We start from the raw sequence: 27,481 nt of genomic DNA, 5'->3' as shown, positions 1-27,481 counted from the left end.
CCAAAAGTTAGCATTTGTAGAACACTGCTTTATCTTATGCATGACAGTTAAATATCAGCTCTAATACTTAGATCACCAGCTCTTTGGCACTTTATGTTTTTAGGTATTCAGGGGCTACTTCTTCAGATGTTTTGTTTATTTAATTATATTCTTGATGTTATTTCTGGGTCTCTTACTCTTTTGGAAGCCTGAGGACCTAAATATTACTATGTGGATAATTAAGATTTTTGTGAAAGCAACATGAAAAATATATCCCAATTTAAAAACAAACAAAAAATTTTTAAAAAGGTAGCACAATAGTCGAGGATGTAAGTGACCAAACAGAGAGTATCCTGGAGTAGAGTATATGGTGCTAAAAATAAACCTGTGTGCCTACAAACAAAGGCCACAGAATAATGTAAGTGATTTCCAGGTTGTTTCTAGGACATAATCTTCCAAAATAGAAACACTTGTTTTTTAGTATGAAAATTAATTTTTTTTATATTTTATTAAAATGAGTTCTTTTTAAGTTAGGAATATCTGAATTTTATTTAATCTTAAATTTCAGGGATTAAGCTTATCTTAAGTAAAGTAAGCTTGTTCATATTATATAACTATTGGCAAAACTGGCTCTGTGTATGTGTAACCTGTAATAATTTTTATTTATGTCATAAATAGAAGACATTCTAGAAAGTTCATAAATTTTTATTTTAAAATCACTCAGTTTTATCACTCCTAGAGATAATTTTACATATTCAACTGAAGTCTTATATAGATTATTTTTTACTACTTGCATAATTATAGTCATGTTATATTCAACTATATATTTGTCATGTTTCATATAGCAGTACATGTTAAATAAGTTCTCATGTTTCTCAAATAACACCATTTGTTACCATTATTTTTAATGGTTGAAACATGTACTGTCACTTAAATGAACTATAATTTATTTAAGCATTACATTATTGCTGAATTTTCAGATTACTCTTGAGTATGTTTTACTATAAATATATTACACTCAACATATTTTATGCATACTGTTTTTCTCATCGTTTAGAATTTATACTTGGTAGTATCTGAAAAGAGTCACTTAGCCAAAATTTATTACTGTTTTTATAGTACATGATATACACATCTAATGTGCTTTCTACAATTGTATCAATTTCCCATGATACCAATAACTTATGAAATCCTTTCCTGGCAAGATTCTTAAGCATATTTTTCCAGTCGCCAATAATATCACAACTGTTTACCTAGTTGCTAATAACATTTGCAAAAAAAAAAAAAAAATGTCCCTCTTTGAGGTTTACCTGATCTTTTCTTTGCACCTATTTACTGATTGTCCCCAACTTGCCAGTGTTGGGGGGGGGGGGAACCACCTAATTATTATAAAGGTTCACATCATTCTAGGCAAGTACTTTTTTTAAAAAATATTTTTTAGTTGTAGATGGACATAACACCTTTATGTTATTTATTTATTTTTATGTGGTGCTGAGGCTCAAACCCAGTGCCTCACACATGCTAGGCAAGTACTCTATAACTGAGCCACAACCTAAGCCCCTAGGCAAGAACTTTAAGGAAATCAATGCCTAGGAGTGGAATTGAAACATTTGAGAATTGTAATTATTAAGAAAATGCCCTTTAGCTCTTCAGAAGAGAAATAGATTATATCCCTTGGAACAATAATCAGGGTAGTATCAGACAGTAATACAACACTAAATGTTAGACAACAGTATGACTGGTTTTGGAGAGAGTCATCAAAGACATTTGCATATATTTTGGTAAGTGATAGCTTTAAAATGCATCTTCTATTCAGTTTTAACAAATAAAAATTAAGAGTGGCAAAGTTATGTTAATAAACCTAAAGTTACGTTACTAGACTAATATGGAAATAAAAGTAAAGTTGAAGTTCTTTATTTTTGATGCTGAAAGGATAGTTACAAAATTGAATATAGAGACAAAAATTATTGAAGAAGACGTGATAAAGTAAAAAGTTTATACCTTAATCTCCAGATGTTTCTAAATAAGAATTGGGAAGTGGAAGAGGAAGGTAAAACAGGAAAGGCAAGCTAGCCTCTTCATTAAAAAGGCAAACAATATTGCTTGCCTTGAATTTAATATCTTTAAATTCTAGGATAAAAAAGTTTAATTTTTTTTTCTCATTTTGAAGGACTTCTAATTAGATACAGTCTCATTGGAAGACCTTTCTGCCAACAAGCAAAATAGTTAAATAGAGCATAAGATTTAAAAATGAATGGATGAGAAATTATTTACCATATAAACACAAGCAAAAGCAAGATGAGTTTGCAATATTAATTTCAAACAAAATAGATTCAAGGAAGTGATTACTAAACATGACTAAGAAAGTCACTTTTAATAAAGGATAGAAGCCACAGTAGAACTATAAGTTTTCACAAAGTATTCTGGCAATGAACATAGAATTAAAATGTGTAAGGTAAATGTTGACAGAGGCACAAAGAAAAATGGACAAAAATAGTTGTACATATGTACATACATACAAATATATTTGAAAGATCAAGAGACAAAAATTAGAAATAATTTGAAGACATTGATTCAATGAATGAAATGTAGACAGAATAAATGGATATTATATTAAGTGTCTATGGGAAATTACAAAAATCGATCATTTGTTAGATCACAAAAAATTAATCAACATATTCTTAAATATGGAAATTGCATGATATGCTGAACATTGTGGCCCTTGTCTGTAATTCCAGCAATTCAGGAGGCTTCAAAACTTTGAGGCAACCTCAGCAAATTAGTGAGGCCCATCTCAAAATAAAATAAAATAAAATAAATAGAGATGGACATGTTGCTCAGTGAGTGGTTAAGCATCCCTTGGTTCAATCCTTGGTACCAAAAAGTAAAAGAAAAAGAGATTGCATAATATATTTTACTTGGCCACAACTGGGACACTATAAATTGAAAACAAGTTTAAAAATTAAAACCTCCAATCATTAGTGAATTAAAGTATATGTCGGTATTCACTTTTCCCCCCTAATTCATCTAATCAGTATAATTTTGGTTTCCCATTATACTCATGGTATCTTTTTTTTAAATTGTGAATACCAACAGTGGACCTTGTGGATGCAGCCAAAGGTCAATTCAAAGCAAATTTATACTTTTATACTCTTTATATTTTTTTAAAAAAAGATAAAAAATTAACTACTAATTTAATTTAGAAGTTTGATAAATAAATAAATAAAACTTTAAAAATGCAAGAGAATGGAAATAATTTGTTTAAAAGTTAAACATTGCTAAAACAAAAACCATATATCAATTTATGGCAAAGAGAAGACAACTAATTCACTTTTGGAGAGAGAAAACAAATCAACATCTTCTGTGTTAGGGTTTATAGTTCCAAAAGGTAGTCTGTGGTCAGAAAGGTAGTCCATGGAGGTGGCAGACTATTCTATCAAGTCGTACAAAAGCTAGTTGGTACTCTGCCATAGGACAGGGTATTTTGTCTCGTTTTTGTTTTTTGGGGTTTTTTCTTTGTTTTTGTTTTTGTTTTTTGTTTTTTGTTTTTGTTTTTCGGTCTTCATAACAGAAACTGTATCTCTAAAGCATTTGTGTTCCAGACAATGGAAAGGGAAAAGAAAGCAAGCAGGAAGTGTTCTAACTTGGCATTATCTCTTCTGCTCATCTTCCGTTAGTAAGTATTTAATTTTTGGCGAGAACAAGAGAGACAGAAACGTACATCTGAGGTATTATGTGTCTTTTACTATGGGAGAAAGGAAAAACAGATTTTTGTGGTGTACCAGAAGTTCCTCTCAGACTTTCTACAGAGGATCTTTATAAAGCATGTGAAAGTAGTATGCATATGGATAAAACTAAGTATCTCCGTGAAATGAAGTGTTTAGGGGAAATTTAAATGTACAAAACTGAAGCAAATAGAAGTAGAAAATATATAAAGAATAATGACCATACTTTTTTCCAAATTCCTTTTTATTTAGGAAATTTTACTGCTACATGTTTTTAATTTTCAATGTGTATATACCACATCATATAAATTGCTTCAGAGCATTCTAAAAATCAATTTGCCATCAGTTCATTTTGAAAAAGGTAGACTAATACTGATGCTCAAGTTTGAAAAATAAAACAACAAATAATATTTTATTTTAGATCTCTGATTTAAAATGTAAATGTAAAAAATTCTAAATAGCATATTAGCAAATATAAATCAGGACCCATTAAAGGGATCAACCACAATGATCAAACATGACTTATCTCAGAAATATAGCGATGGTTTAATAAAACTATCAATATATGGTTACTCATATTTTGCTTCCCAAAAGAAAAACAAAATAATTCTGATGATGAAAAGGCAAAAACCATCTTTTTATTCCTGACTGATTTTTTTAAAAGTCATTTTTATTTTAGTAGGCATAGAAAGGTTTCTTAGAATATATTATATATATGGACAAATAATTATGCATATAATATCTTAGAATATGTGTTCATTGTCTTCCACCAATAGCCACAATATTTATTCTTTGTATTAAAATTATCGTGACAGAAATTTTCAAAAAATTTGTCATTACAGGATACCTACTATTACACTTCTCAATGTTTCTCAAAAAATATAAGCCTATATGCCTATGTCTCAGTAGAGTGTTTTCTGCTACTATTACACAATACTTGAAGCCAGGTAATTTATAAGGAACAGAGCTAGGACGGGGGTGTATCTCAATGGTAGAATACTTTCCTAGCATGCTAAAGGCCTGGGTTCAATTCCCAGCACTATTAAAAATAAAACTTAAAACAAATTTATTTCCCACAGGTCTGGAAGCTGAGAAGTTTGAGATCAGGGCACTGTGATCTGGTATTTGGTGAGGGCCTTCTTGATGGATCCTCACTTGGAAAAGTTGAAAGCAATAGAGAATGAACTCCCTTCTTCAGTACCCCTGTTATGAAGGCACTAGTTCCATTCACAAGAAGGACCCTTAATGATCTAATTGCCTTTTAAAAATGCTACCTCTTAATTCAGTCACACTGGGCACACCTGAATTTCGGAAGGGAACACATTCAAATGTTAATAAAGCTTAAAAACTGTACAGATGACTTAATAATGTTAATCAATAATCCCCTTTCCAATCTATTCCTATTCACCTCTCCCTTTAATCTCCTATCCAGTTGCTAATAATGATATCATTCTTTTTAGTTCCATTATTTCACGATTTTATATATTACCAAGAATATTTTTTCTATTCCACCAAATATAGAATTTGTATATTGATTCTCCACTGTATAATTAGTCAACTGGTTCTCTAGTGTTCTTAGTAAATCAATCTCCTTGTTATTGAATGTGTAGACTCTTAAATGCTAGCTAATTATGTTTAATGATAAATCGCATCCTATTTTTATTTTAAGCAAATTTTTTTTTGCCTATTGCTTTGAAACTCCCATATAAATTATATGCAGAAGTTTTCCCTGAGTCAGATGGCAAAGCAAATGATTTAAGAAAATGTGTATTAGAAAAGATGTATTTGAAAATACATACCAAAAGCATACAAACAAGTTAATCCAATAGAAGAGACAAGACACTATAAATGATAATTAATAGGCTTAAATCAGCACCCAAGTGTCATATATTGTTTAGTTAAAAGAAATATTTAAAACCATATTATTTGTCTGTTTTTCATTTAAAAAAGAGAACTACCATAAAAAGTCAACTCTAAGTAATCATGAATAGATTATGTAATAAAGAATTTTGTATGGTACTCTAATGGGAATTCATAGAAATCCAATCAAACTAATACTTTGTAGTAGTTCTTAATATAATTAAACTATTTGCTCTTTTGTTGTGATTCTATTATCACATCACAGAAGAATACATGCTTTATGAATTAGGCCCAACAACTTTCTGTGAATCCTTAGATCATGGATACATTTTTCTCATGTTGGAAGTAAACTTGAGACAAGTCTCAAAAATTCCAGCAATGAAACCCATGAAATTTGGAATTTTTTCTTCTACATAAAGCCCTAATCCCAAAAGATTGTTTCTGCTTTACAGTATCAAATGATGCATTAATTCTGTAGTCATTGTATATAAATTAACAAGTTAGGCAATTTGAGAAATCTACTCTTTGACAATGTCTAGGGTGGCCAGATAGTAGTGTTCTGTGATATTCTTCAGGATAGCTTTTATTAATAATTAACACAATGTGCCAAATGGTACTCTAAGCTGAGTTCTCATAATAGCATAAAGGGAGGAGGTATCCCTTGTTAATAAATACAGGAGAATAAATAGTTTATCTCAAAACTGGTCCACAAAGTGAAATTTGTACCAAAATGATCTCAACTTTGTAGTGTGTATATTGGATATTACTAGTATTCTGTTCATTTCACTTTGTGTGCTTGAGCCAAGGCAAGAAATTACCATCATGTGAGATAACTAACTCATCATGCTGTATACTGTTAATAATCTAGCTATCAAACTTGATTTTCAAGTCAACTTAATTATTGTGACCAAAGTATGAATATTAAAAAAGAATCTTCACAAAATTATTTTGCCAGTGTGAGAGAATAAATGCAAACTAAGAATTTGTTCTTCTGAAATACAGGGAGAACTCAACAACAGAGCAAGAGACACATTTAAATCAGTTAATAGTCACTATAACCTGGTCCATTAGTTTGATGCTTTCCTTCCTTGACTATCCTTTTCAAAATTGTGATCCTTATCCTGTTTACCAGGAATTCTCTCTTTTTGCTTTTTCCTCCCACCCTTATTAGAACATGGATAAATATATTTTGGTTTTTCTTTTACTTGTGTTTTTCTCCTCTTACTATAATATTAACTTTATGAGGGCAAGGATATTTTTCACACATAATGCTAACTGCTATATTAAAGAGTTTAAAAGAGTCTTTGACTCTACATAGAGAAGAAAGCAAATATTTTGATTGAATTTATTAAATAACTTTAAAGGCATAAATGAAAATTCAGAAGGCATTTTGAAACCTTGCTAAAATAGTCATCTGAATCTTTTCACTTTTAAATAATAGCAAGAAAATAAAACAAAGATACATAAAAGACTTTTTTATAACTTTTTTTTTATTGTAAACAAATGGGATACATGTTGTTTCTCTGTACATGGAGTCAAGGCATACCATTTGTGTAATCATAAATTTACATAGGGTAATGTTGTTTGATTCATTCTGTTATTTTTTTCCCTTCCTCCTACCCCTCCCACCCCTCTTTTCCCTCTATTCAGTCCTTCCTTCCTCCATTCTTGCCACCCTCCTTAACCCTAACCCTAAACCTAACCCTAACGCTAACCCCTGCCATCCCCCATTATATGTCCTCATCCGCTTATCAGTGAGATCATTCGTCCTTTAGTTTTTTGAGATTGACTTATCTCACTTAGCATGATATTCTCCAATCCCATCCATTTGCCTGCAAATGCCATAATTTTATCATTCTTTATGGCGGAGTAATATTCCATTGTATATATATGCCACAGTTTCTTTACCATTCATCAATTGAAGGACATCTAGGTTGGTTCCACAATCTGGCTATGGTGAATTGAGCAGCAATGAACATTGATGTGGCTGTATCTCTGTAGTATGCTGATTTTAAGTCCTTTGGGTATAGGCCAAGGAGTGGGATAGCTGGGTCAAATGGTGGTTCCATTCCAAGCTTTCTGAGGATTCTCCATACTGCTTTCCAGAGTGGCTGCACTAATTTGCAACCCCACCAGCAATGTATGAATGGACCTTTTTTCCCACATCCTCGCCAACACCTATTGTTGCTTGTATTCTTGATAATAGCCATTCTAATTGGGGTGAGATGGAATCTTAGGGTAGTTTTGATTTGCATTTCTCTTATTACTAGAGATGTTGAACATTTTTTCATATATCTGTTGATTGCTTGTACATCTTCTGTGAAGTGTCTGTTCATTTCCTTAGCCCATTTGTTGATTGGATTATTTGTATTCTTCGTGTAGAGTTTTTTGAGTTCTTTATCTATTCTGGAAATTAGCACTCTATCTGAAGTATGAGTGGCAAAGATTTTCTCCCACTCTGTAGGCTCTCTCTTCACATTACTGATAGTTTCCTTTGCTGAGAGAAAGCTTTTTAGTTTGAATCTATCCCAGTTGTTGATTCTTGCTTTTATTTCTTGTGCTATGGGAGTCCTGTTAAGGAAGTCTGATCCCAAGCCAACAAGTTGAAGATTTGGACCTACTTTTTCTTCTATAAGATGCAGGGTCTCTGGTCTGATTCCGAGGTCCTTGATCCATTTTGAGTTGAGTTTTGTGCAGGGTGAGAGGTAGAGGTTTAATTTCATTCTGTTGCATATGGTTTTCCAGTTTTCCCAGCACCATTTGTTGAAGAGGCTATCTTTTCTCCATTGCATACTTTTGGCCCCTTTGGTCTAGTATTAGAAAATTGTATTTATTTGGGTTTGTGTCCATGTCCTCTATTCTGTACCATTGATCTACTTGTCTATTTTGGTACCAATACCATGCCATTTTTGTTACTATTGCTTTGTAATAGAGTTGAAGATCTGGTATTGTGATACCCCCTGCTTCGCTTTTTCTACTGAGGATTGCTTTAGCTATTCTGGGTTTTTTATTCTTTCAGATGAATTTCATAATTGCTTGCTCTATATCTGTAAGGTACATCATTGGGATTTTAATTGGAATTGCATTGAATCTGTATAGCACTTTAGGTAGTATGGCCATTTTGACAATTTTAATTCTGCCTATCCAGGAACATGGGAGATCTTTCCATCTTCTAAGGTGTTCTTTAATTTCTTTCTTTAGTGTTCTGTAGTTCTCATTGTAGAGGTCTTTCACCTCTTTTGTGAGATTGAGTCCCAAGTATTTTATTTTTTTCGATGCTATTGTGAATGGGGTAGTTTTCCTAATTTCTCTTTCTGAAGATTCATCACTTATGTATAAAAATGCATTGGATTTATGAGCATTGATCTTGTAACCTGCTACTTTACTGAATTCACTTATGAGTTCTAAAAGTTTTCTGGTGGAATTTCCAGGTTCCTCTAAATATATAATCATGTCATCAGCGAACAAGGATAGTTTGAGTTCTTCTTTTCCAATTCGTATCCCTTTCATTTCTTTGGTTTGTCTAATTGCTCTGGCTAGAGTCTCAAGGATGATGTTGAATAGAAGTTGTGAAAGAGGGCATCCCTGCCTTGTTCCTGTTTTTAGGAGGAATGCTTTCAGTTTTTCACCATTTAAAATGATATTGGCCATGGGCTTAGCGTAGATGGCCTTTATAATGTTAAGGAATGTTCCCACTACCCCAATTTTTTCTAGTGTTTTGAGCATGAAGGGATGCTGTATTTTATCGAATGCTTTTTCTGCATCTATTGAAATAATCATGTGATTCTTAACTTTAAGTCTGTTGATATGGTGAATGACATTTATTGATTTCCGAATGTTGAACCAACCTTGCATCCCTGGGATAAAACCCACTTGATCGTGGTGCCTTATCTTTTTAATATCATAAAAGACTTTAAAGATTAAAAGCTGGCATACTATATGCCTTTAAATAAAGTAGTCTGACCAAAAAAAAAAAAAAAAAAAAGTCAATAGCTAAATATTTAACTGTGAATTTTACCTGTTTCTTACAAGTTTGTTTACCTGTTGAATTTTGGTTTATATGCAAATGAACCTTTTTCCCCTTTGAATAGGCAAGAACTTCCTTTATGTGCTTTTGAGGTAACTAGAAGGTAACACAAAAAGTCTCAATAATTCAGTTATTTCTGTTTTGTTTTTTGATAAACATGCTCAGTGTTATAATACACAGTCTATGAAAGATAGGCTAGTGTGATTTCTGAACTTGTCATTTTACATGTCTTTTATTGTGAAACAATTTTCTATTCTGCATTTAATTAGAACAATAATGACACCTTATGTCTAACTTAGTACTAAGAACAATTTCCACATGGCAGTAGTTGGAACCCTTAAAGATATAGATCAAATCTTACTTACCAGATCTTGATGGAATCATACATATTTAAACTAAAAGTGTTTGATTTTGGTTTTTCCCTAACTCTAATACTATGTATTAATATTTTACACAAGTTTAGTTAAAATTAAAATAACTGCCTTCCATTTTTTAAAAACGTGTTACTATATAAAGCAAAATAGAACAAGCAATGACTTACAATGGTAGGTGTTCAGTTAATGTATAGTAAATGAAATTGCATGTTTTTCTTAAAGTAATAGATTAACATTTCATCTTACTATATAAAAAATATTATTTCTCCTGTTATACTCGTTTGCTTTATTTTGCTTTATTAGAAGTTTAAAATTTTGGCATTCATAGGTAAGCAACCTTTCAGAGAACCATATTTAAATTTAGACTTCCTTGGGAAATACTAAAATCATTGGCCTTAAATATTAACAACTGCCAGTACTATAGAATAAGCATGTTTAACATTTTTGTCAATTTATATGCCAGGAAATATGTGCTATAAATACACTGAGATTTTACATTTTCCAGTGGAATATGAACACATGAATAAGTACACTGATATAGATGAGGATAGTGCAACAGATAAACTAGAGGCAGTTCTTGTTTTGATTTCTTTTCATAGCAAAACTGTTCAATTCAAGCTGGTGTCTCTTCATCATATTTTTTGTCCCTTTGTGGCAAATTCATTATTGTTAACTAAAGTCATACTATCATATGATTCAATACCAGAACTTATTCCTATATAAGAGTAACATTGTGATTTCCACACTTGTCATTTTTTTACATCTTTTTATTGTGAAATGATTTCCTACTTTGCATTTAATTAGAACAATAATTATACCTTATGTCTAGCTTTTAGTCCTAAGAGCAGTATTGACCAGCTTCTCCTCTTACTGTCCCTCACCTCTGGTGATGACCATCCTATTCTCAACTTGCATGAGATCAACATTTTTAGATACCACAAAGAGTCAAACCATGTAGTATTTGTCTCTCTGCCTTGCTTATTTTAGTTAACATTATAATGTCCTCTTGGAATGTATATCTTAGCAAATGATAGACTTTCATTTTTAATGACTGAATAGTATGCCATTGTGTATATTTTCCACATTTTCTTTATTCCTTCATCCAATAATGAACATCTAGGTTTACTCTATAGTTTGGCTATGGTGAATTGTGCTGCAGTATACATGGTAGTGCAGATGTCTCTTCAACATCCTAATTTCTTTTCCTTTGGATATGGAGTCAGTACAAAGATTACCGGATTGTACAATAGTTCTATTTTTCTGAGGACTCTTCATACTGTTTTCCCATAATGTCTGTACTAACTTATGTTCCCATCTGGTCCTTTCTTGATGGTTCTTAGTATTTGTAATATGTCTAATTAGGTTGAGGGATGAAATTCATAATCGTAGAATAGTTGTATATGTAACTAGTATATCTAAGAATTAAATCTATAACCTTGATTTGATTACAGAGTCTGAATCACAGTTTTTATTTCATGAAATGCTGGAATTCCATGAAAGTTTGTAAAATGAAGTAGACTTTGAATTTTTCAATCTAATGTTATTCATAAATTGAGACTAATCTCTCTACCTCTTAATTTCTTTCTCTTCTTCAGTGTCATACTTACATTTCCATCCCTACCACCCTATAATTATATTGTGGCTATCATTTATAGTTTATCAGAAAGTGAATGTGTTGCCACCTGTAGGCAGAATATGAATCATACTAGTTTGTGACATAGAAAAGTATATTCTTAAAAATTAGAGTTTTGTTTTTTTTTTTTACCAACTCTACAAGCACAATCTTCAAACCTTTTCCCAAATATTTACTATTCCTTATTGAGGTTGCCATTTCAAATGTTTGTGCCTTAAAATTTGATTTAAACCTTTATAATTTTGTCATTTTACCATTGGCATTTAATATGTTATTGAAATATATCATCTTATTAAAATTATTTGGCTTCACAAAGTTTAAAGAGACCTGTTAAAATCAACTAACTCAGTAATTTACTAAACTATGTTGTATCTTAGTGTACTTCCAGAATGCAAAAAATTACCAATATTTGTTCCCAGGAATGAAAAAGCATCCCTTCCTGTAATCAGTTATCACTACTCTTTGGTTTTGTGCCTTCTCTGTAATGATATAGGTTTGTTTCTCCTTTATTCTTTGCAGAGTGCTGCAGCAGCTCCCAGTCCAGTGCTAGGAAACATTCCCCCAGGAGATGGCATGCCAGTAGGTCCTGTACCACCAGGGTTCTTTCAGGTACTCAGAGAAACTGACCAGGAATGTTAAGGCATAGGAACTCCTGTTTGATTTCATTTAAAGAAAATGAAGTAGGATGAGGCTATTTTAATTCTTAAAGTAAATATAATGCTGTACAGCCAACTCTTGATTGTTTAGACTGACTATTGTATTTGTCTGTCCTTCCTATGCTTTATTTGTTGTTAATTAATTAAGCAATTTTATTGTTCAGTTCAGAAGAAAAAGGAGTTTAAATGCAAATAAGCTATTAACTATGGTAAATACTTTGTGGGAGAAGAGACTAAAGACAATATTCTGGGAAGAGATGGATTTTTAACTATCCAAGCTATCCATATTTCCACAGACTAGAAATAATCAAGATTTGGCTGTGCTGTCAAAACATAGATAAATTACAATCTATTCAATCAAGAATTATAGGCTATATCAAAAATTTTTTTGGATCATTTTTGTGGCTTTAAGCTAGAATTTTTATTAATATAATTATTTAACATTTTAAAGCCACATTTTCAAATATATGTTAGTATTTTCAAATTTCAGTAAGACCACTTATTTTAGGAATGATTATAATGATTATATAATTATAATACATCACTTTTTAACTTTATGGTGTCCACATCTTAAGTCTGATAGTATTCTAATGTAAACTAATACAGATTTTGAGATTTATTTTTGTACATAATTTTATAATACCCTTTGAGAAAATTAAGAATTTAGGAGTTAAGAGCTAGAACTGGAAGCCATTATAGGAATTAATATAATGTTATATTGTTAATAAATTGCATTAGATACTTATAAGTTCATCACTTTACTTTTTATATTTTCAAAGTTCTTATTAATCATTTGTTAGTTAATCCATACCATCCTTATGGGGTGCTTACAATTATAAACATGGAGAAATAAAATTATAAGTAATTTTGCAAAATACATCAATTGAATTAAAAGGTCTTAATTAGAACCTAGAACCAACACTGGTAGTTTAGGACATGCTTTTTTGCTCATCTGCTTTATACTAATACCCAAGTAGTCTAAAATCTAATTTTTCTTAAAGCTCACATTGTGTAGGGGGATGGTTTCTTATAATCTAGGAACAGATTATAACTCTTTTAAAATATATTTTTAATTGTATTTTTTATCATTATTTATTTATTTTTAAATATTTTCTAGTTGTAGATGGACACAATACCTTTATTTAATTTACTTATTTATATGTGGTGCTGAGGATCGAACCCAGTGCCACACAGTGTAAGGCAAGTACTCTACCACTGAGCTATAGTCCCAGCCCCAGACTGTAATTCTTGATTGTTAATTGAACAGCTACCATTTAAGATAATGATAGCAACAGCTAACACATAGTAATAACTACATCTGTGTTTTAAATGTGTTATATATATAAACTCATCCCCACTGTTCAGATAGCATTGATTGATTGGTAAATGATTTGGACAAAATCAGAAAGTTACAGAGCCGGGATTTAGTTTACCTTTGAAGTTCATAGTTGATTATTATTGATGAAATATTTTCAGGTTTAAAATATTTTTTTCCTGATGCTCTTTTTTATCTTGCCAAAGGTAGTTTGGGGTGAGGGAGAATTCAGAAGATTTGTTTTCTATTTGTGAGTTAGTACAAACTCTCTAGCTGGCATTTTTTTAAAGAAGAGGAAGGCCAAGAAGGAAACTGAATTCTTTTATTCTAGGATTATGCCAAGATGTATATAAATCCATATATTTTCATTTTCATATTTGATAGAATAAACCATTCTCAACCCTTACCTATCTTCTTTCTCAAAGTCTTATTAAGAGTACTTGAAATAGCATTGTCTTTGTTTTAATTATTCCAGTGTGATTGATAAATATTGGAATACCACAAGATGCTAGGCACTGTGGTAGTTATTAAAGATTAGAAGGTCTAGTATGTACCTTCCTGAAGCTTATTGTAGAAGACTTTGACATATATAAATTTCTCCCCCATTTGATAAGACATTATCAAAAATAAGTGACAATGTGAAAAGTTCTGTGATGAATAAGGAGGAGTGAGCCATTAAGTCTGAGTTGGAGATAAGAGTGGTTTAGAAAAATTTGTACAGAAAAACATGGAGAAGAATGCATCCTAGAAAGTGGGAACATTTTAAGAAAAGTATGGCATCATCAAAATGATCTGTGCCGAAGTATCGAGAATAAAGCATACATTTTGTTGGAGGGGAATAGGAATTCCTGGATGTGAAATTGGAAATTTATGCTCTCATTTGTTGACAAGGGCCTTATGTGTCATGTGAAGAGCTTGAGTTTATTCAGTAGGCCTATGGGAGGCATCAGAAATCTTTAAGAAAGGCAGTGACCTGAATATGCAATAGATTCAAGCTTTCTGGTAGACATCTATGATATAAGTGTTTACAAATCCCTGCCCTCAAAAAGCTTATAGTGTGGTGAAATAGAAACAAGGCAATAAGAGTACAAAAATTTTGAAAATGGTTATATTCGATGGGTAGATTTTCCTCTTAGAGCAAATCATACCACCAAACCCTGTCTTGGAAGAGGCGTAGTCACAGGGGAGTATTGTCAGAGTAGTAATGAAATCCAAACTGACATCTGCAGATGAATTAAGTGTTAGGCGAGGAAACAGACCGGGAGAGAATATTGTAGGAAGAGGAAAAATAAACCATAAAGTCCCAGAAAGGAAGAAGAGAGAGACTAAGTATGTCATGAAAAGTGGAGCTTTCTACATGTGCAACTTTTAAATATATCCAGTATCCATGGAAATGCCTCTCTGAAATATTGAAAAACTCAGACAATTCAGCTTTTTAGAAAGAAATATGATATTAATGTCTTTTGGTAAATAGAGTGATGACATCAGACAAATCAAATATTTCCTAAATATCAGTTTTGGTTGTGATTGGACTACGCTTTAGTAAAATTCTGACCATAATGTCTATAGTTAATAAAGTATAGCTGACTTTCATGAATAGAAATAGCAGCAAATATTAATAATTCATGTCCAAATACCAATTTTTAATCTATTTCCAAAAAGATATTGTCTTCCAAGAATGATCCAAATCTAGAGAACTTGTGATGGGTTATCTTTTCAGAGTTCATAAACCTTAATGTTCAAGATTAGGCACAATCAGTACAAAAGGCCAGGGCAAGGCAAAGGAAATTGAAAGCAACTAGAAAGGAACAGGCTGTGTCTCCAACTGTCTAGGTCCAGAAGGCTATCTAGAAGAGACTGAGGCTCTCCAAAAAGCCCCACTCAGATAACAAGGGAACCCCTGGCCCAAAGGAATGCTAAACCGTTATTCTAGACTCTCAGCGAGGTTTTAACTACTAAATTCTTAACAGTAGTTACCTTCCATTGCCTTTTATCTTTAGGTAGACTATAAGAATATTTTTTATTTGTATTCTTAGGAAATGTAAAGCTTCTTTGGGAGTAGCTGGAATAGGACTAGATCATAAGAGCATTAAGCCTATTAGAATAAAGTGAATAAAGAATAATGACTTATAATTGGCACATCAGGTACCAACTTAAGTAGTTCTGAGTTGTGCTTTCTCTGTGATCATACTGTAAAAAGTACAATGAAACAGTTTTCCTACGTAAAAATACACTTCTTTTATTTCTTTTTCCATTATACAACAAGTCTCCTCATTTTCACAAATAGACAAATTCATTATCAAGTGGAATTATCACATATTCTAAATTTGTGAATTTATAACAAACTCAACCAACTTCAACTCTAAAACCATAATTATGATTAATGTTCCATACATTTAATAGGTCCATTCTGAAAGGTAAGCTTTAGGGTAGTGCCTTTTTCTTGGTAGCATTGTTCACACTTAAGCTTTGATGCTTTTATTGTGATGAAAGCTTCTGTTGCTGAGCAGGAGAAAAATTAAGTATAATCAGTGGGACTATTTGGGCATGCAAAAGATAGTATTAGTTTAGTAATATGAAGTCATTTCAAATAAGACAGTTATTTACTTGGAATCTTTTTATCAATGGAGTGATTTATATAAGAAATCTTATAAATCCTCAAAATGATGCATGCCGTAGAACTGGTGAATGAATTTAGAGCAGCTTTCTTATGTCAAGAAGTCCAGCTGTTTAAGATAAGAGGGAAGACAATAAATCTAACTAGTGACTAGATACCTAACTGGAGTTTGGCAGTTTTTGTAAAATAAAATACAGTATTATAATATGGTGTGAGTATTCTTCAGTGGCACAGAACTGAGTCTGTAACTTTCCTGTCCCTGTGCTAAAGTCTTTTTCAAAAAGTTTCATTTTATACTAAAAAATTCAAATTATACATTAACAAAATCAACTTGCTCTTTAATCATTCTCATAACATTCTTAGAAAAAAATAGCAAGGGCATCGATTCCTATAATTTTATTGAAATGGGAAGGAGTATTTCATAAATACATTGGATTTTCTTTTTGTATATGTATAATGATTTAAATAATTCAGTAAAATTCTCTACATAAAACAAAGGAAAAGTACTAAGTCTTTTATGTTTTGAAAAATCAAGACTATTAACTGTTATTTTATAAGATTGCATAATTTTGTGGATAACAAGAAAGCTTCTCTTATGACCTTACCATAACATAGAACTTTAAAGGAAGGGTTATTTCTTTTTATCATGCTACCTTTACTATATTCTTGTCACTAGATCTTTAGTTTTCTTTACTGAAACTGTTTAAAACTAATAATCTATTGATATTGGGTTGTAAATTTAAGGCTTTGACATGAATAAGACTATTAAAACGTGTTGAAAATAAAGTATACCAAGTAATTTAGTTTCACACCAAGGTGGTCATCCATATATTAAAATCTAAATTGATCAAAACTGATATTCTAGAAAATATATTACAGCAGGTTTTTGGGGCATAGTTTGTTTGCAGGAAAGTATTGACAATGGTAAAGCTGCTTTGCCATCTAGTGGTGATTTGCAGATGTCTTCATTTGTTCAGGATCTATTTTCCAAGGTGCTATTTTTAGCAAGACTGCACTGTAGCAAGCTGACCTAATGCTTTGACATAGTACTAACACAAAAAGAAGGAAAAATATTGTAAGAAAATTCTCCTTTTCTCCATGGTGTTGTTATTGACTACAAAAGGCTCAATATAGATGACATTCATAAATAAATAGGACAAAAACAAAGCACAGAGCTCAGATTAACAAAATATTCTTGAAAGTTTAAAAGAAAAAGAAAGAATCAAAAATGAGAAAAATTATTATGTAATATAACATTTAACACTTGAAACTGAAAAACAAGAAGAAATATTTTTAAAAGCTCCAGGTTAAATATTTCTGGGAAGTAAATATTTATTTAATGTATTTCTGGAAATAAAGCCCTATGTTTTGAAGATATCTTTGTATATGTATTCATTTGCTCTTCTACTCCTAGTCAGACTTTCTGAAGCCAGCAGTTTTTTAAATCAGTAGCACCTGTTTTACCCTAATATTTACACATATAAATAATATATGTGCCTTCTCAATTTCCTTCTCTTACTAACCTTGGTATTGTCTTCTCTTCCAGTGATTTGACTTTCTTCTTATTTTTTCTGACCATGATGGCTTCAGAAATTTGTGTTTGGAAATACTCTACACCCAGGGACACTCCTTTTCCTTCTCCCTATAAGTTGTAGATATCATCTTAGATCTTAGTAACCAAAACATCACTTATTACTTAGTTTGAATGAGTAGTGTACTAAAAATCTCAAGTAGAATTTACTTACTAAAATATAATATCTAATATTATAAATATACCATAGTTTTAAAAATTCAGATATTAGAAATAGTATTTCTCAGAATTAATTACACTAAATTTGGATAGATGAAGGTGAGAATGATGGCTCATTTATCAAAGCTCAAGCAATAAAAATTAAGTTTAATTTTCTTAAAACTGCAATTTTGAATCTTTAAAGAACAGGGATTCTAAATGTTGAAAATAGAGCAAGACTTTCTCCCTAGTATAAAGATAAAAGCAACTAAAAAATAAAGGTGCCTGACAGCTGCTGGCTTTGATAATGCTATCCTGCAGTCGTGGTAATAGTTTTTCTGGCCTCAACTATTAGAACAAATTAAAACTGCTCGGCTTGAGTAACTAAATAAGCTTTTTTAAAAATTGCAGTTCAGACAACTTAAGACCCCACAGTAATGACTGGATGGACAGAGAACAAAGACTGAAGTGCCGGATGGCACTTGGGTCTTACAGTTAAATAGAATGAAGAACTTCCCTGTTAGAAATCTAGTTATTATTAATATTATTATTTTTCAAATGGGAATTTAAGAAAAAGTTAGACAAGCCATTCAAGATCAGTGTTTGATTTTCCTTTCCGTTTCATGCTACTTCCACAAGCTAAAGGTATCAAGACAGTTAATATGAAATAATAAAATATATTTTTAAATCATATTTGTGAAAAGAGCTTAGCTATTTTCAGATACTTCGAAATTAAGTTTTTCTTTTAGAAATACATTATCAAAAATTCTTCCCAGAGTGCTTTAATTTTTTTAAGTCCCTTGATAAAATATTTATATGGAGCAAATTGCAATTATGTCGAGGCTACTTATAATACAATATCAGTTTTTTTACTTAATGTTGGTTCACAGAAACAAAAATGGTCAACGTTCTTTGGGGAGTTAAAAATAAGGACTGCATTATTATATTATTAATTCCCTTCATAGTAGGGATAGTTTTGTCTTAAGTATTTATTAGGACACCTCTAATTCTTTTAAAAATAACATCATTTGGGGGTGTTCAGAAATAACTTTTCTTATGTCCTATGTAAGGGGTTAACAAACTTTCTGCAAATAGCCACTCAGTAAATATATTAGGTTGCCTGGTCCCTGTCACAACTACTTAGTTCTTGTTGCATAAAACCAGCCTTAGACACCATGTAAATTAATGTGCATGACTGTATTTCAGTAAAACTTTATTTACCCAAACAAGTGTTGGACCAAATTTGTCCTACTCCTGTTTCATATCAATATGGTAAGAGATAGCTTATAAGAGATTCAACAAGGACCAATGTTTTTTTAAGTGTGTGAAGTAGAACTCTACCATGAGAGTCCTCGTAGTTACCCAGTAAATAAAAATTCTTGGGTATAGGTAGTGTGGGGTTAGAAATCCTTTGGTTTATTGTTTTTATTGCTTGTTTTTTTTCTAATAGATGAAACAAACTATATTTTGTAAAACACTGGCAAAGATTGCCATCAACATTAAACAATTATTTTTATTGTTTTCCCTCTCCATCAAAGTTACTACAGAGAAAAAGATAAACAAAAAGTCCTGCCCTTATAGAACTTAGACTCTATAAGAAAAAGTCAGTAAATAAAATTAATAATTATTTTTTGATATGTAATATTTCAGATAGTGACAAGGACTAAGGAGAAAAAAAATGACAGGGAAAAAGAAAATAGATAACATTCCCTACGTTTTGGTAAGGATGGCCAGGGAAAGACACAACAAAAAAGACATCATTTGAGTGAAGATTAGAAGTAAGTGAAGGAGAAAACCCCGGGATATTTGGGGGAAGAGTATTTGTAGGCTGAGAGACAAGCAAATGCAAAGGTCCTCAATTGAAAGTATGACTGTTTTTTTTTTTTAATTTGTTTTTGTATTTTCAGGAATAAGAAGGTCTGGATAGCTAAAGTAGAGTGTCAGCTGGGAAGAATAGTTAGATATGAAATCACAGAGAACAGAAAGCCTAATCAGGTAGAACTTTCTAGGTTCTTAGAGAGACTTTGGTTTTTACTCCAAGTAGAGGCTACTAACAGTTATTGTGGTTACATGTTGAGATTACTCTGTAGGAAAGCATAGCAGCAAGAAGACTAGTGTGAATGTCATTGCAGAATTTTGGCAAGGCATTATTATGCTACCAAGATGACAGCAGTAAGAGAAGTGGTTGAATTCTCTCTATATTTTGAAGTTAGAGCCCAATATTTTGGTGATGATTTAGATATATGTTGGTGAGAGAAAAAGATATATCAAGAATGACTACTCTTGAACTTATTAAGATTGAGATGGTTGTTAGATATACAAGAGATATGGAATAAGGAACAGGCTAAGGAAGTCTGAACATTTATAGTTGAGGCTTGGACTGGAATATAACTTTGGGAGCCTTTAGTATATGGCTTATATTTAAAGCTACAAGTTTTGATGCCAACACCAAGACAGTAGGGGCACAGATGGAGACAAGAAACTATACAATGGAAGTTCAGTAGATGAAACAAAGGGGCATAAAGGGAAGGGAGTGGGACAGGAATAGGAAAAACAGTGGAATGAGTCTGACTTAACTTTCCTGTGTACATGCATAAGTACACCACTGTGAATCTACACATCATGTACAACCACAAGACTGGAATCCTAATTAGAATAAGATGTACTCCATATTTGTTAATATGTCAAAATATACTCTACTGTCATGTATAACTAAAACTAACAAATTTTAAAAAAGAAGAAGCTGTACAATGACATCCCTAGGCACTCCAATCAATGTTAAGAAGTCAGGGAGATGAAGAAGAACCAGTGCAAAGAATTAGGAAGGATCAGCCTATGAAATAGGAAGAAAACCAGGTATCATGATCTGCTGTGAGGCAAAAGAAGAAAGCATTCAAGGATGCAAATGGTCAGCTGTGTCAAATGATTCTAGAAAATGTTAGTATCGAACTTTTTGGTATAACAGTAATTTCTGTGAAAATCTGCTCTGTAGGGGCTGGGGTTATAGCTCAGTGGTGAAACACTTGCCTACCATGTGTGAGGCACTGGGTTTGATCATCACCACCACATAAAAACAAATAAAGGTATAAAAAAATCTGTTGTGTAGAAAGACTACCATATAGTTCAGATATGAGTTGAGTACCTTTAAATATAGACTGTGTTTACAGGTAAGTCACCAAATGAATATAATGGTATTATTTTGTTTCTAAGGAAAGTAAAATATATATAGTCAGCTGGTTTTATCAGAAGATCAAGCCATAGGCTAGTTTTTTTTTTTTAACAAATGTTTTTATCTCTGCATGGGAATTTGAAAGGGCCACTGCTTAATCAGTAGAAACTTCCCTAGCATATCAAGATACCAGAAGGGTAAAAACAAAGTGATAAATATATATGTATATGTATATATACATATAAATTTAAAAGCATAAATTTATAAATACACATAATATATAAATACATATTTAAATGTATTTGTATAAATATATACATGTATATTTAAATATATATACATACACACACGTGCGCGTGCACACACACACACACACACACACACACACACACACACATATAAAGGTACATTTTAAGTAAACTGAAGTAACTGTCTCCCACACCTCAACTGGAGCTAGTTTACATGGAAGTATGAATATACAATAGGAAAAAAAGAAGAAGGGAGCAATAGCTTTGCATTATTTAATTAAAAGTTAAGGTGTTTTTAAAAAATTACTTTTTAAGTTTTTGGTCTCTTTATTGAATCAGCCTGATATTGTATCCTAGATTGTAAATCTCACATATTTATTTGCATACCCAAACTGTTATTTTTCTTTTATCATTGTCACTTTAGTTAGTAGTTGACAGCACAGAAACAAGATTGAGTTTATATGGGAATGTAGCTACTTGTCTCATAGACATAAAAAAAAATTTGTGTGTCTGTGCATATCTCTGGATATGAAGTACTTTAAGCAAATCATTAAAGGTTGATAGAATGTTCTTCAAACTTTTATACAGTATTAGCTTACCAGACAGCATAGCCCCCATTCACAATCTGGAAGTCTATTGCCATGCACCTCTATCCGGTAACTGTACAGTAATGAAGATTTGAGAAATAGTCTCATCTTGTTGAAAAGGCTGATAATGTAAGTGACCAATTTTGATGCATAGACTAAATCCATATCAAAAGAATCAACCTGCTTGTAACTCTACACTATATGGGGTTAGCTTTACCAAAATAACATCAAGGAAACTTGGTCTGTTATAACTTTACAGTTATTTTAATTGTGTTGATGATGATAAAATACATCTACGATGTATGAGAGGTAAACTGCATACTTACGCTGATCAGCAGAATATACCAGCACAAGCATGTCATTTTGTGAGCTAAATTAGTTTAGTACTAGTTGGAATTGAAATGTGTTAATCAAGAGTATCTTATTCACTGGAGTTTCAGTAATGTCTGATGGAGATTTTCATGAAAAGCAGACAAGAAACTAAACAAATTAAGATGTATAAATTATAAAGGAACTTTAAATTCATTTGATGTATAACTTATGAATTGTTACTATTTTATAAGAAACTTATGATGTATATCATGGAATTATAAAAATAAAAATATGTAAATATATAAAATATGACTGAGATTTGGGATTATAGCTCAGTGATAGAGTATTTGCCTAGCATGTGTGAGGCCTTGGGGTTCAATCCTCAGCACCACATAAAAATAAATAAATAAAATAAAGGTATTGTGTCTACCTACAACTAAAAAAATACTTTAAAATACCTTTAAAAATAAAATATGGCTGAGATGAAATAAGAAAGTTACATGTTAATGATTTTTCAAAATATTTTTCAATATTATTTATTATTGGTAGCACAACTTCAAGAAAGCTAACATATTTAAGTTTGAAAAAATAGTGCTTTTAAGTAAAATATAGAAAACTGTATAGAGAAAATCATATAAAGATAATTTAACAAAAATATATAATAAAAAGTAATGTTTTATTTTTAAAAGAATATTTGTGTTTTTAGTTAAATCTTATAGTAAATTATTTTATTTCCTTTCCCAGACTATGAATAAGTAATTACCTCCTGTCATATTTATTGTTTTTTAAAATTACATCTTAGATTCTAAAATAATTTTTATATCATAGAATTATGTCTTATTCCCTATATCAACTTAAAATATTACATTGAAAATATCAAAGGAAAGATTAAATCAAGATCTAAGCCATGTCTGCACAGAACCAAGTGAGATAAATATCTGATTTTTGTGTAGTTAATAAGATTACTGAAAATAGTTTCCCAGGCTTTATCTCACTTTGTACCTGTGTCTTTGCCTAAATGTTGAGGGAAGCAAGCTACTTTTTGGCAAATTACCCATTCTCTTATGGATTTTTGGTCCAAAAATGGTTATATCCTGAAGATAATATGATATTAAGAAAGGAGACTGTTTAATGTTCTGATTCAAATGCTAAGCCTTTTCTTAATAGAAAGAAAATATGCTGTTGAAAACATGTTTCTAAGTCCTGAGCTAAGGATTATATAAACTTTTAATATATATTTCAATCTAAAAAGATTTGGATCCCATGTGTGAACATGGCCCTAGAGACAAACAATGAAAGGGTGGGCTGCTAAATTGAATTCTTAGCAGTTCTGATGGCTGGTGTCTGCTTCAGAAAAAGATCAATAAGTTACCATACTTTCCTAGCCAAATCATGTATAAATTGCCCATTATTCTTTTGTACCAAATGGTGGTTACTAAATATTGCTACTCAGTAAAACTGACTAAGTATCATTATTTTAAAACCTGACACACTATTAATAGAAAAACTTGAGAGCAGTAGGAAAAAAATGAAATTCATTGCTAGTCATCTAAATTATAAACTGTTACATGTTGTTAATGTGAATATTGCAATTATAACTGGGTATCTTCTTGGAGTCTCCAACTCTCTTCTTTCTTCCTCCTGGGTTCTCTAGAAGATATAATTTATCATATTTGACCAAGCAGAACTTTTCCCTCCAGACATATTTTATAAGCATTTTCTCAGTAGACAACCAGAGGTACTATATGAGTAGTGTGGTTTACTCTATATAATATCAATAGATATTACCTATTTCTAGGTAGTAAATTGGTTTAAACAAAACCAAGCTTTACTCCATCCTTTGCTCGTTTGGGGAGTCCACCATCATTGTTTTTTATCATTCAGTCAATGAGTCAGCTAATGAACCAACTACATATTTATTATATTCTTGCTCTATGCATTCTTAAAATGTACTAGCCACTTCTTTTCCTTCTTCATGAACCTCATTATGGCTTCTCACATTATATTGAACATTTGTATTATAATGATGATGCTCTTCTAATAATACCATATCCATTGACCCACCAGTTCTTATCTATCTTCTATTCCTTGTCAACTTTTATCTTAAAAACACAAATATACATACTAAAGACTATGATATATTATCAAAACTGCACCAAAAATATTTAAGGGAGATTGTTAAATTTGTGACATTACTTTTAGTGTGGTGAATCAAGAGCACATGCTAATTAGTACTTTATATGCAAATTAACTTGCTTACCTGAAATACCACTGCCTTTTCAGCTTTTCATGTTTGGTAGCAAGGGTAAAGAATTCTACATTAAATAAATGGTTGCACAGTTGCTAGGGGACCTGAGAGTAAGTGCCAAGTCAGGCAATTTATTTATGGTCAGTTGGTGATAAGAATAGAGTGGGAGTACATGTCATTATTCTATAAAGGTATTTCTGTATCAGAGAGCTATAGAGGTAAGAAAACTAAGGCAGTTAAGAAATTTGGTCTTTGGTTTTCTTTTACATAAAATGAGGAGATTGAGCTAGTAAACTCTACAAAGGAATACTTCCTGCTTTCAATTGTGTCATAGACATTTAAATAAGATTCTGTAAGTCATATTTTATCATTAATGTATAACAGAGCTTGTAAAACTTTGAGTAATTTCATGAAATGCAAAGTCATTTGTTAAACAAATATTCACTTGCTAAATTGTTTTGTTCATTTTTCTTCAACTTTATAATTTTGCATTTTGGTCATTTAAAAAGTTTTCTTAAACTTAGAAGTAAATTTCACATGAATAATTTTGTCCTAAAGGAAGTCTGTAGTTGCTGGAGTGGTGGCACAGGCCTGAAATCCCAGCAGTTCAGGAGTCTGAGGCAAGAGGATCACAAGTTCAACACTAGCCTCAACAACTTAGCAAGACCCTGAGCAACTTAATGAGACTCTGTCTCAAAATTTTAAAAGGTGGGGATATGGCTCAGTGGTTATGCACCGCTGGGTTCAATCCCTAGCACCAAAAAAAAAAAAAAAGTCCAGTATTATTTTAAATTAGATAAGGTCTATATAATTTTATGTTTTAAAATATGTCTCAGATATTTGTTTTCAGAAGTATTAACTGTCCTAAATATTACCTTTGTCTCTTGTAAAGAAATTACTATTGATTACTCTATCATTGATTAGTCTAAATTGAGTTCATAAAATATAGAATATAGAAAGTTTTTAAGTGACTAACATTTTTTAAATGGTTTTTTTTAACTTTTTAATTATTTTAAATTATCTTTATCATCATACTATACTTCAGAACAAAGATTTTAAAAATTTCTAAAGCCAAATTAAATATTTAAATTAAGGCATTAGCTGATTTATACATCACTATACCTATCTTAGGGAGTCTTAAGAAAAACCAACTTTTTAAGTTAATTACCTGAACATTACTTGCTCTAATATTATTTTGTGTTCTGTCCTTTGAAGTGGATTTGCCTCATATCAAAGCATATACTATACTGCAACACATCAAATTCTCTATGATAAATGGTATAAGCAAAGTGCTAAGGAATTAGAGGGAAACAAGCCTATAGAGATTCTTTGAAGAAGAAGTAGTGACATTTAAACTGGTCCTTGAGGAATTCATAGATGTTTATTTGACAGAGAAAGGAAAGTACAGAATAATCATAAGAATAGAAATATTAGCATGTGAGCAATGTGTCATTTAAGATGTACAGTTTTATCATATATGTCTTAAAAGAAGTATGGCATAGAATTGGGTGTGGCAACACACAACCTGTAATCCCAGCAACTTGGGAGTCTGAGGCAGGAGGATTACAAGTTCCAAGCCAGTCTCAGCAATTTAGCCAGACCCTAAGCAATTTAGCAAGACCCTGTCCCTAAATAAAATATTTTTAAAAAGGACTGGGGATGTGGCTCAGTGGTTAAATACCCCTGGGTTCATTCCCTGGTACTAAAACACAAAAAAGTAGGGCATAAAATGGTTCATATCACCTGTAATTTCACTTTGGGCAAATAACTTATAAAACAATTCCAATGGAGTGCTTGGAACCTTTAGAGCAGGAAAGAATTAGACTGAGAAATCTACCTTCAATTAGTGTAGGGGAAGAGAAAAAAATGGTTCCATCTAATTCTTAGGGAATTGAAATGAACTACTTAAGCACTCTTTAAAGATCAAATGAGAAAAGGGAAACTACTATTTTCCACTAGCAGAAAGAGCAAGGAATAAGGGGACGTCTCTTTTAGGAATGCAGAAGTTTCAAATTCCATGACTAATACTTGATACAGTAGAAAATAACAATCCTTTAAAATTGAATGACATTCGCTCTAAAATAAATTATGATTCTAAGAGGTATAATTTTTTTTCTAAATAAAGACTACTTGGAAGCCATGAGCTGGGCACTTGATTTGTATTTCTATTAGAATATTTTTTCTTTCATTTTGTCATCAAATATCTATTGATTTTCTGAAAGTATATTTATTTTTATTCCTTCCATTCCATATTATCCCATTCCTTCTAGGGTGTCTTTGAGAGCCATCTTCCTGTTTTGCAGATGATCAAATTCTCAAATCAGGGGAGGGAGAGAGGGAGAGAGGGAGGAGGAGGGGGGGGAGGGAGAGATCATGTGTGCCTCTTTTTTAAGGGAACTAATCCCATTCGTGAGAGCTCATGACCTAATTACCTCCCACAGGCCCCACCTTCGTCGAATAGCCACCACATTGGGGATTAGAGTTGAACTTTGTAGAGATACAGACATTCAATCCATACCAGAGGAAGATAACTGAAACAGGTCAAAACAAAAATGTATACCTGTAAATGCAGTTTCCATATGTCAGAGTATTAACTATGCTACCCAATTATCTTAAGAACCTTTTCCCCATACATTTTGCCTAATTTATAATTTTTTTGAATTATAGCTTTGATTTTTAGTCATTCATAGAACTGCATGTTCTATCAGGTAGAGATGATATAATATGACTTCTGAGGGAAGGCATCAGAGTGAAATATTTTCTTTGGGTTCTTCATTGCCATTCGGTAATGGACATTCTATTTGTTCAAATCAATGGACTGATACAGAGAATAATTTTTCCAAGAAATTGTTTCTCCTTTTAATTACAAGACTAGGAACCTTAAAAAATCCTAAGCAGTGGGCAGTGATCTTCATCTGCTTTGTTCAAGGATATTTCCAACCACCTAGAATAGTACCTTTGTGAGTGTTTAATAAATATGTGTTTAATGGGTGAATTTTACC

The 27,481-nt window shown here is 31.6% G+C and overlaps 1 protein-coding gene across 5 annotated transcripts in view; it reads left to right on the top strand.

Moving 5' to 3' along the window:
- Ssbp2 (single stranded DNA binding protein 2) overlaps window positions 1–27,481 on the top strand; it is a 356,243-nt gene that overhangs the window by 260,080 nt on the left and 68,682 nt on the right. For 3 of the 5 annotated variants that reach the window (XM_047556869.1, XM_047556867.1, XM_047556866.1), the window contains exon 5: window positions 12,118–12,207. The exons of the other annotated variants lie outside the window; for them this stretch is intronic. In XM_047556869.1, the coding sequence (XP_047412825.1) occupies window positions 12,118–12,207 (90 nt within the window). The remainder of the gene's footprint in view (window positions 1–12,117; window positions 12,208–27,481) is intronic. 5 annotated transcript variants of the gene reach the window in all.

Source organism: Sciurus carolinensis, chromosome 6, assembly GCF_902686445.1.
Source record: "Sciurus carolinensis chromosome 6, mSciCar1.2, whole genome shotgun sequence".
NCBI lineage: Eukaryota > Metazoa > Chordata > Mammalia > Rodentia > Sciuridae > Sciurus > Sciurus carolinensis.
This window is presented reverse-complemented; position numbering and strand designations above follow the sequence as displayed.